An 11,324-nucleotide genomic window follows, 5' to 3' on the forward strand; every position below is an offset into this window, starting at 1 on the left:
TGTATTAATTAAGCAACTTATCATGAGTTAATGTATTTGTTAGCTACTAACTAATAGTCACATGCATATATATATACTTATAATTAGTCAACCATTAACATTTATAATTCCAATAGGTTAACTGACATTAACTAATTACATGAATGGCATTTGGCAGACGCTCTTATCCAGAGCGACGTACAGTTGATTTGACTAGGGGCCCAACAGCTATGCGGATCTTATTGTGGCTACACCGGGGAACCGCCGACCTTGCGGGTCCCAGTCATGTGCCCTAACCACTACGCTACAGGCCGCTAACAACTAATGGAGTTGTTAACATTTAATTGATTGACATCTCAGTAGTTAGTAACCGAAACTTAACCTAGCATATCCTTGGCGGGGCGTGATGTTACGCAGACACAGACCAGGAAGCTCCATTCAAAATGTCATTTCGTCTCGGTCTAGCTTTAATCTGACCCCTAGTGTACGGCACAAACAAGACAACGCTTTCCCGCATTCTCACCGCGTACTGGAAATGCATAGTATTTGCAAACACATTTCATAAAAAATACTGGAAATATTAAGCGACTCAGACAGACAATACATGATTAATTCTGTTTAATCACTGTGATTAATGCCAAGTTTACCAAGTTACCATAGTGTAAACCGCAGTTCTTACACAGTTCTGTGGCGTAAACATACACACTTTCCACGTATGTAGTTGTCTCATTTAAACATTAAAATATATAAAATTACAAAATAATAAAACAGTAAGTGCTTTTGTGTTTGTCCATAATGTTTCCCCACTGCAGTATTTGCGTTATCTCTCTAGCTCTGCTTCCAAAATTTCTCCCCACGTTTCGGCATCCAGTGGACACATACTCCAGTCCGGTATGTCTTCCGCGCAGTGAATGAAGCTAAATCTGCCGCTTAGCCACGCTCTCTTCACGTAACCTTTACGATAATTGCGCTCTAGGGTTACCTGAGGGGAAAAAGTAAGAAAATAAACGACATAAATAAATAAGTAATGTAAAAAAAAAAACTAAAAAAAAACTTCAGTTTAATTCCTCCGTGGTTATAATACCCAAGGTAGTAGAGCGCTATCTAGTGGCCACGACTACAGAGAACAGAATAGCACTATATTATCATTTTTTGTATTAAAAAATAACAAAAACAAATGATGTGGCAATTATATTAATGTCATTTTTCTACATAGTTTTAGAAGCAAATGTTCCACCAACGTGTTTTTTTCCCCCTGTGTTCGAATTTACCATCATGCTTTTTGATGGTTACTTTAGTTTTAGTTTCAGTCTCAGACCATGAACAAACAAACGAACAGAAAAAACAAATAAACCTAACAACCCAATATTACGTCTCACCTTCCAAGAGAAACCGTCTCCGCGGTCACTGTCGACCTCTTTCTGACAGACAGCTCGCACGGTCAGACAGTGATCCCTCCACAGGTAATCGCTCTTTTCGATAATGTCGTTCCACAGTTTGCATGTGACTGCAGCGCTGCAAAGACTCTGTATGTCCAGTTTGCTAAAAATGTTCACGCTCATTTCCGTGGGCAGTGTCTCGGCAAAGTTGTGCCCAGATGTTTCATCAACGGCTATCACGGTGGAGCTTCCTTCAAAGAGATCATAGGTGTTCGGGCGCCTTTTGGAGACATACTGCATGCTCGGCGCCCCGACTCGTTGATCCCTTCTGCAAGTAAAAGATACAAGTCAGATGACAGACATTGATTTACACAGACCCGTTTGTCACAATGCATAAACATCCATCTATACATTTCAGGTTGCAGTATACACTACGTCGTGATATAGTGAGCTTTATTTTGGTATAGAATAAGTTCAATTGATATAGCTTGCAAGCTTACCTGCGGACTGATCAAACAAGTTTCAATGGAATGCCAAGTCAGGTAACTTACAGTAACGGTGGCACAATCAATGTGAAATGTGAAATTATAGGTGGCTAAAATAACACAATCTCGAATTAGGTGAAAATAAGATAGTATGACACTGCAATAACCTCAAATCATTATGACAGAGCTAACTAATAGGCAAACAGATAGCTATCTAGGGTGAATTTATGGCCAGAATAACCAGAAACCAAAGCTTGGTGGCGAGCTCACGATAAGCTAACGTTATGCGAATGTGATCAACGTTACATAACAAACATACGAATCATAATTAGCCAACTGTAGCTAAGCAAATAATATTCGTTTTTTAGTCAGCAAACGAATCTACCGTAACGTTAGCTTTAGCCTAGCTACGGTAGTTAACGTCAGTCTGGCTGGCTAACTCACTCAGCTGTCATCAGCTAGTCGGTACAAATAACACGGGTGCGTACTATATTGATTTTGTTCTTGAAAACTTTTCTTTTCTGAGTTGGAAATATTATCGCACCTCCACCTGGCTTAGTAACTATTACACGAGTAAAGCAAGAAAAACGCTACCTGTGGTTCCAAAGGTGCGGACTTCCTTTGACAGCTGAGGATTTAAATGTCTCGATTCAAAGTTGTTTGTTGACAATGACGTAAAAGACGTGTGACGTGAAATGCTTAACCGTACGTCCGTGGATTAGCAGTTTAGTATTGAGCCCGGCTCAACTTTGTGGTTTCCTTGGCTTTCTTTCCTTAGTTACCAGTGCAAATAACTGTACATAATCTGAGAAAATACGTCAAGTAATAATAATGCACATACAAAATACTGTTTTTCCCTGACAGGCGTAGCTAAATATCACAACCACAAAAACAATGACAGTACGGCGCATGCGCCTAGCACCGCTTTCCCGGAAGTTCCTAATATAATTCACGGACATCAGTGTAGCGCACACTGCGCAGACGCTGCTTAAGGTCCACTGATCAGTATATCAGTTGGATGGCAAAACAGTTGATGCGAACAACATCAATTTCTCATCCATATTACATGTAAATAGTTTGACTGCGCATTGCCCGCTTTAAATTGATGTACTAGCTAGATAGAATAGTTCAGAAGCTTGCAACATGACTTCCAAGCTAATTTAGCTCAATCTGGCAATCTAACAAATATTATTATTAAACAGCACTGAAGGTAATTAATTAATTAATTCCAGCAATCATAAAGAAAAGTGACATGGATTATCCGCTACGGCTTGGTTATTCGTTTTCAATTATTTTATCAGCTAGCAGCTTCGCTATCCAACTCGTATCTAGCTAGCCACACTGAAAACAGATATAAAGTTACTTAGCTAAATACAAGACGTTAAGTGTAAATGTTATGCTCGCAAAGCATATCTTACATTGTTTAACGTTTTTGAACACCAGAGACTTTGGAAACGTCTAACTTGCACTGTGCACGTATACAGCACTCTGCAAACTCCTCGAGCTAGCTAACTTAGCTAGGTAACCCTATAAAAAGTTAGGATTCTTTGCTATTTAGCATTGGCCACTTAAGGTTGGATAACGATAACGTTGCATACTATAATCTTCCGTTTATTGGCAGCTGATAAATAATTTGCACAGTCGCCGATCAACGTATTAGCTAGCAACAATTTAACGCAAATCCCTACGAATATACCGGTATGTCCGGTTTTGAACTGGAGTCTGTGGACGGTGGTACTTCCATACCACTACCCGAGGGAGAAACACCGCTCGGAAGAGGTCCATTTCTTGGGGTGAGTAGCCACTAGTCAGTAGTGACAACTACTAGTATGGCCTTTCCCCCTGTTGTGAGCTCATTTAATCGAGATTAAAGGACAAATCGTTACGTATAAGGCCAGGTCATGACGTTGGACGCAACACGGTAGTGTGGAAAATGACGTAATAAAGTATCCATTTATCGCACAAAACACAACGGTAAAACGTCTGGTCTGTTGGAGCACCCTGAGCGGAATTCACGTGGGACTTAGTGCCTGTAAAACACAAGCAATGTTGCACAAAAGCACAATCACTCTAAGTAGACAAGCTCCAGATGAGAGACATGGCAACTGCGAAACCCTGCTGTCCTTTACCACTTGTAAAAATCACATAATTTCTATAATTTCTGCAAAGTCCTATTACGCCCACATTTCTTGGTGTTTGTCAGGTTGCACTGGTGTTATTGGAAGTGTTCATGGTGTGAATAGCTCTCTGCACATTACAGTTGATTCAGTTTCTGATATGTTATAGCCATTAATGTGAAATGTGCTTTGTAGAATTGCTGAGCAATTAGGGATAATAATCACAGTGAATGCCCAGAACTTAGTTAGCCTGACGGATCATAAGCTAGCTCATTTAGTTTTCTGTAAATGTATTCAGCTTACACTGTACAGAGCATTTATGGGAATATTCCATCATATAAAGTGATTTTTTCCATGAAATGTGCATTTATGGTTTTTAATTCATTTTCTTATAGCAGTGTTGAACCTCCAGATGTCACTCTAACATAGAACCTCACAAAGCCAAGGCCTTGGCTGTTCTTTTAGGTTTACATTCACAGGTCACAGAATAATAGTTCCTGAGCGACAGTTTACCACACATGTAGTGCCATTCGCTGACAGCTGTCTTGGTGAATCGGGCAACTGTGGTAATGAAACGTGAAAGTCCACAATATTCTTTCTTTCTCTGCATAGACATATATAGTGACTGCATAATGTTTGTAGGCAAGTGGGTAGACCTATGGAGTAGCTCGAGCTGGGATCTCTCTCTCTCCTGCTCTCTCTCTCTCTCTCTCTCTCTCTCTCTCACACACACACACACACACACTGTCTCTCTGTTGCGTAGATGAGTTTTCCTGTAAGATGAGCAACCCCCCGTCACGGAATCCATTGGAAGCTCATGTCCTCCGCTTCATGAATTAACCAAAAAAAAGGAAAAACTTGGAACCTCCATCCCAGCTCCAACCAGCCAGTGTGTGTAACAGGGGTTTGTCTGGACCTCACAGCAAGGCATACCTTCAGCCCTGTGAGCTAAGGACCAGTAGTCTCGAGCCGTGGGCACTAATCGGTCCCTTATAGCTGTATTCACCATACTCTCTAATTAAGCAACTTACAGTTGATTAGACTAAGCGGGGGGGGGGGGTTATGTGGGGTTAAGGGCCTTCCTCAAGGGCCCGGCATCTGCGCTGATCTTATCGCAACTACACTGGGACTCGAACCACCAACCTTCTGGGTCCCAGTCACATAGCTCAGCCTGCCTCGGATTAACACGTGCGTCACCTTTTCCACGGAGACGCTGAAGGAGGAGTGGTGTCCAAACCAGTGCTCTCAGTCTGCGTGCACACGCAACATAGGAACCACATATTTTATCATTATATTTGACCTTTTTTTTTTTAGTCATGCCAAGTGGCCGGGCATTCAGTTCCAGCACTCTTCCTCTGTGGTATTATTAATCGCATTATAATTAGACAGAGCAGCTCGCAGGCCCTCCGGCTTTCTCTTCCACAGCTTGACAGCTTAATGCTAGGGGACGAGGGGGGGACTCTCTTTTTATTTATGTAATTTTTTTGGATCGATGGTGACAGGCTGTCTCCGCTCCGTGCTATTCCAGGTGACAGCTCCCAGTCTGTGGGTAAACCCCCCCCCCCCCCCCCACCCTCTTTCACATCCCAAATCCTCCTTCACCCAGAGGAGAGGGGCGTGCGGTTAATGGCACCAGAGGTGTTTGGGCAGTCTTGCAGAATAATCAAAATGGCACCCGGGCCCACGGCCTGGAACTCCGCTGTGTGCTTAATATGAGCGACCAAGGACCTCTCTCCGCTTCTCTGTAAAAGCAGTGCAGGGACACTTTTCGGTTTGGCGTTAAATGAAGGGGAAGAGAGAGAGTGTAGAAGACGCTCTACTTGAGGGTGACATCACTTGTGCAAAAAGGGAAGTGCTTGCTGCATATTCCTGCGAGACGAGAGAGAGAGAGAGGGAGGGAGAGGTTGAGAGAGAGAGAGACCAAAGGTTTAAATCTCTGTCTCACGCACTCTCTTTCAGCTCGTTCACAGACTTTTCTTTGGGCCAGCGTCTTTTAAGTAGCACGCAAACGAGGAAAGGATTTCTCTTGCGAAAACAAGACTGACCTACGCAGGTGTTAGGCCTGTATATTCATAGCCACGAGAAGGGTAGAGGGTGGTATTGCTGCTTAGCTTCAGCAGTTAGCCATGAGAAGGGTACAGGGTGGTATGGCTGCTTGGCTTCAGTACTTTGACATGAGAAGGGTACACGGTGGTATGGCTGCGTAGCTTCAGCAGTTAGCCTTGAGAAGGGTACAGGGTGGTATGGCTGCTTGGCTTCAGTACTTTGACATGAGAAGGGTACAGGGTGGTATGGCTGCGTAGCTTCAGTAGTTAGCCATGAGAAGGGTACAGTGTGGTATGGCTTCTTAGCTTCAGCAGTTAGCCACGAGAAGGGTACAGGGTGGTATGGTATGGTATGGTATGGTATGGTATGGTATGGTATGGTATGGACCTTTGAATATGTGACAAATGAATAAAAGATGCGTGGGTAGGCCTAACTATTGTTGTACTCTGAGTATTCTAGCTGCCAATTGTGGTATGCTAGTTCATAAATTGATGTAGTCTTCCAGGGTTCCGATTGTATCTATATGGACTCGGAACCATACTGTCCTCTAGGGTCCTCTTCCCACTTGTCCTTGTGTTCGATCTGCACTTTAGTGTACACTCGCTCTGGATAAGAGCGTCTGCTACATGCCTGTAATGTAATGTAATGACAGAACAGTGTCTGTGATACTGTCGTTTTCAGACTAAAATTCCCAGGCTTCTCCAAAGTGCTTTAGACCGGCTCCAAAGCAGATGTTCCCAAACTCCCTGCAGAGATGCAATCCAAGAATTTTAACAAGCTGTTATTTTTTTATTAGTTGCGTGCTTATCGTGGTTAGAAGGATTATTTACCCTCTTAAACTATATGAGCTTGTACAAATTCTGGGATTGAAATTGTAGTTGGAACAAAAACTAGTATACACTGGGATCCCCCAGGACCGAGTTTGGCAACCATTGTTTTAAAGCATAAAGAAAAGAAATCTGGATGCATATAGGCTATAACCTTGAGCTGGCTCTTTTGTCAACCCATTAGATCGATTGTTTAGGTTTCAAAAGACTCGCGATAGCCAACGGCGAACATGACTGCACTCCGTCTAATCTCGTGTGCAGTTGGGAAAAGCTGGTGCCATGGTAACCCTTTATCCTAGCACAGGTGGTGCGGTGTTCCGTAAAGCGATGGCACGGAATTCGCGGAGGTTCTTCAGGCGGTCGGATTTGCCGGCACTCTGCAGGGACTTTGAGATGGACACAGACAGGCGGCTCCGAGTCTCAGATGGGATGTTGACAAGAATGTAATAAAATCTTATATTGAGAGTGTAACTGATCCCCATCCTCTTTTTGTTTCTTGTGGAATCGCCTTTGAGAATATGGATTAGCAGTCTTTCTGAGAGAGACCGAATCGGTTGGTCGGCTCTCTGAAAGCATGTTGTGGGCCTTGGGGTCGGCAGATTTGTATTTGTACTGGTCTGATTTGTGGCCCCCGACCTTACAACGTAATGTCCGACCCACGGAAATTAATGGCAGGAACTTACCGTTACTTTGTCCGACCTGCTGTGCGTGTTTTCCCAGTTTTTTTGTCAAATTAACTGGCAGCCCCATGTTGACCTCTTGATAAAAGTGACTCACTGTTGAAATGACATCACTGCTGCACTTCTGAAGTTCGGGGGTTTTGAAAGGACCACGAAAGCGACTGAAGGTCACTTCCATTCACTTCGTTTCCCGCAGCGGGTCACGAGCGTTCACCTCGAAGAGTCTATTCCACCTCCGTGATTCATACTTAATACTTTTACTTTGATTAACTGTAACTGTATTTTCAAAATCACACACTTGCCTAAGAGTGAGTGTGAGCTAGGGTGATTATGGCTCACAATAATGTTCTTTTATTTACTTTGTTCCCCCAGCTGAAACAGCCCAAGGTCCTCTGTGCCTTCTTGGTGATTGAACACTTTTGAAATGCTAAAACTAGCTTCTGTACGTCGTTCTGAATAAGAGCGTACGCTAACATAAGAGCATATATAACTTCTTTAAACTAATTGTACCCCTTCTTTGTTTGGTTGTGTTTTTTTTGGTCTGATCAGAAAGCAGAGATCCCCCCCCTTTCGTGGGAGGGAGAGCGGGTGGATCCTAAACTGCCTCTCTGCTCATGCAGTGGATGCTAGGTGACTAGCATCTTTAAGCAGATCGTACCCCTTCTCTGTATGGCTGTATTCCTTTTGGTTGGGTCAGAAAGCAGAGATTCCCTGTTGCCTCTCTGCTCCTGCAGCCGATGCGGGTTACTGATAGCAGGTGATTAGCTTTCATGAGGTGTAGCGGTGTTATCGCCTGGCTCGAGGGCTACAGACTCCACAGACAGAGCCTATCTTCACCGTGTGTCTACAGACAGAGCCCATCTTCACTGTGTGTCTACAGACAGGGCCTAACTTTGCTGTGTGGCTACAGACAGAGCCTATCTTCACTGTGTGTCTACAGACAGGCCTAACCTCACCGTGTGTCTACAGACAGGCCTAACCTCACTGTGTGGCTACAGACAGAGCCTATCTTCACCGTGTGGCTACAGACAGGGCCTATCTTCACTGTGTGTCTACAGACAGGGCCTAACCTCACCGTGTGTCTACAGACAGGCCTAACCTCACTGTGTGTCTACAGACAGGCCTAACCTCACTGTGTGTCTACAGACAGAGCCTATCTTCACTGTGTGTCTACAGACAGGGCCTAACTTTGCTGTGTGGCTACAGACAGGCCTAACCTCACCGTGTGTCTACAGACAGAGCCTATCTTCACTGTGTGGCTACAGACAGGGCCTATCTTCACCGTGTGTCTACAGACAGAGCCTATCTTCACCGTGTGTCTACAGACAGAGCCTATCTTCACTGTGTGTCTACAGACAGGCCTAACCTCACCGTGTGGCTACAGACAGAGCCTATCTTCACCGTGTGGGTACAGACAGGGCCTAACTTCGCAGTGTGGCTACAGACAGAGCCTAAACTTCACCGTGTGGCTACAGACAGGGCCTAACTTCACCGTGTGTCTACAGACAGAGCCTAAACTTCACCATGTGGCTACAGACAGAGCCTATCTTCACCGTGTGGCTACAGACAGAGCCTATCTTCACAGTGTGTCTACAGACAGGGCCTAACTTTGCCGTGTGGCTACAGACAGAGCCTAAACTTCACCGTGTGGCTACAGACAGGGCCTAACTTCACTGTGTGTCTACAGACAGAGCCTAAACTTCACAGTGTGGCTACAGACAGAGCCTATCTTCACCGTGTGGCTACAGACAGAGCCTATCTTCACAGTGTGTCTACAGACAGGGCCTAACTTTGCCGTGTGGCTACAGACAGAGCCTAAACTTCACCGTGTGGCTACAGACAGGGCCTAACTTCACTGTGTGTCTACAGACAGAGCCTAAACTTCACTGTGTGGCTACAGACAGAGCCTATCTTCACAGTGTGGCTCACACAGCCTAATCTCACAGTCTCTTGTGCTGTTTCAGGTCAGCGATAAACGGGTCTCCAGACATCATGGTCTACTGGACATCACCGACGGCCAGCTGCGCATTAAACCTGTAAGTGCCCCTTGGTCGGTTGTGTTTTTTTAATGTCTCATTTTGTTATTTCTTGTCTGTCTCTCCCATCCTTTTATCCCGTCCTGTGAACTGAGACCTTTCGGTTGGACTCCTGTGCCGGTTTTCGCACACAAGGAAACACCTCAGTTCAGAATAATTCACGACGCACACTTCAGTCTTGGTCCAGCTTTATTACATGATCATGGAGAGAAGTACACGCATTTGTAGTTCTCTGAAACTGTTAAGTTTTCACCCATCTAGGGGCGACATTGGCTCAGGCGGTAAGAGCAGTTGTCTCATTGGCTCAAGCGGTGAGAGCAGTTGTCTCATTGGCTCAGGCGGTAAGAGCAGTCGTCTCATTGGCTCAGGCGGTAAGAGCAGTGGTCTCATTGGCTCAGGCGGTAAGAGCAGTCGTCTCATTGGCTCAGGCGGTAAGAGCAGTTGTCTCATTGGCTCAGGCGGTAAGAGCAGTTGTCTCATTGGCTCAGGCGGTAAGAGCAGTTGTCTCATTGGCTCAGGCGGTAAGAGCAGTTGTCTCATTGGCTCAGGCGGTAAGAGCAGCCGTCTCATTGGCTCAGGCGGTAAGAGCAGTCGTCTCATTGGCTCAGGCGGTAAGAGCAGTCGTCTCATTGGCTCAGGCAGTAAGAGCAGTCGTCTCATTGGCTCAGGCAGTAAGAGCAGTTGTCTGGCAATCGGAAGGGCGCCGGTTCGATCCCCCGCCCGGGCTGTGTCGAAGTGTCCCTGAGCAAGACACCTCCTAACCCCCAAATGCTCCTGACGAGCTGGTGCCTTGCATGGCAGCCAATCACCGTTGGTGTGTGAGTGTGTGTGGATGCGTGAATGAGAAGCATCAATTTGGATTTGAAGACAGACACACAGAAAACACACAGAGGACTGTTGCCATGTATTATTTTGCTGGGGAGCTTATGTTTGTCAGAAAATCCAAACAGAAAAGGGTCCCTGAGTACAATAAACCAGCATTGTTTAGACAAGGAGAACAGAGCCACCCAGCTCATATCATTCTCTACACCAGGTCAGGATGCCAGTGCAAATATAACCAGATCTGAGAAACCGTGCACCATTCAGGATATTCATTCGCCCTGTCCCAGACGTGCATTTTACCATCCCTCACGTAGATAGATCAGTCACGTAGACCTCCGTCTGTTTTATCGAAAATTGTAAAATGATGTTCCACCCCGCGTTTTGACTCCTTACTAATGAGCCTTGTCAATCAGCCAAGTGTAAAAGGTCTTTAGTTTTGAATTAGTTTCCCCACCACCTTTTAAAAAGTTCATCGTCTTGTGTGGGAAGATGAATTTCAAGCATTTTAATATCTATGAAAGTATTTCCAGCAAGTTATTTGTGCGAGTGCTAATTAACCCATTATGGACTAAGGCACCCTGTAGTAAAACCTACAGAAGGGCCAGGGAATCACAATGCATTTCAACGGTCGTGTGTCTTGAAAAACGCTCACGATGAAATACAACCCTCTCTCGCATCCGTCCGTTAAGGGAGAGGTAACGTGCAGGTCGCAGTCGCCCATAAGGGCTTAACAAACAAGCCTAACTTATGAGACAAGAACACAGTCCTCAACCCTTCATCTTTGTCTACTTTCAAATGTCATTCTAGGGTATGAATTTTCGAACCCAAAGCATCCACGCTGGAGCACTACTGATTTCCTGAGTCCCAAGACATTTGGCTGCCACTGTGGCTGAAGAATAATTCATCACGACAGAGAGCAAAGTCTCCAATTATCTCCTGCCTCTGGGTAGAAT

The 11,324-nt window shown here is 44.9% G+C and overlaps 2 protein-coding genes across 3 annotated transcripts in view; one reads left to right on the forward strand and one right to left on the reverse strand.

The window, feature by feature from the left end:
• Positions 1–582: 582 nt before the first annotated feature.
• Positions 583–3,646, reverse strand: LOC133112764 (F-box only protein 48). Its single transcript, XM_061222910.1, has 3 exons — positions 2,438–3,646; positions 1,359–1,686; positions 583–961 (listed from the first exon to the last, which is right to left on the reverse strand). Exons 2-3 carry the CDS (start codon positions 1,656–1,658, stop codon positions 800–802), a joined length of 462 nt encoding a protein of 153 aa, XP_061078894.1. The 5' UTR covers positions 1,659–1,686; positions 2,438–3,646; the 3' UTR covers positions 583–799.
• The window catches only part of aplf (aprataxin and PNKP like factor), a 41,113-nt gene continuing 32,721 nt past the window's right edge, over positions 2,933–11,324 (forward strand). For both annotated transcript variants that reach the window (XM_061231327.1, XM_061231328.1), the window contains exons 1-2: positions 2,933–3,636; positions 9,478–9,549. In XM_061231327.1, coding sequence (XP_061087311.1) covers positions 3,544–3,636; positions 9,478–9,549 — 165 coding nt within the window. In that variant the 5' untranslated portion in view covers positions 2,933–3,543. The remainder of the gene's footprint in view (positions 3,637–9,477; positions 9,550–11,324) is intronic.

Source organism: Conger conger, chromosome 2 (assembly GCF_963514075.1).
Source record: "Conger conger chromosome 2, fConCon1.1, whole genome shotgun sequence".
Classification (NCBI taxonomy): Eukaryota; Metazoa; Chordata; class Actinopteri; order Anguilliformes; family Congridae; genus Conger; species Conger conger.

What these genes read in the sequence shown, in the direction of transcription:
- LOC133112764 (XM_061222910.1), bottom strand. Translation starts at nt 1,658, where the DNA reads ATGCAGTATGTCTCCAAAAGGCGCCCGAACACCTATGATCTCTTTGAA. An exon ending in GAGACGGTTTCTCTTGGAAG is followed by an intron (nt 962 to 1,358) that starts GTGAGACGTAAT and finishes TTTTCCCCTCAG; the next exon opens with GTAACCCTAGAGCGCAATTA.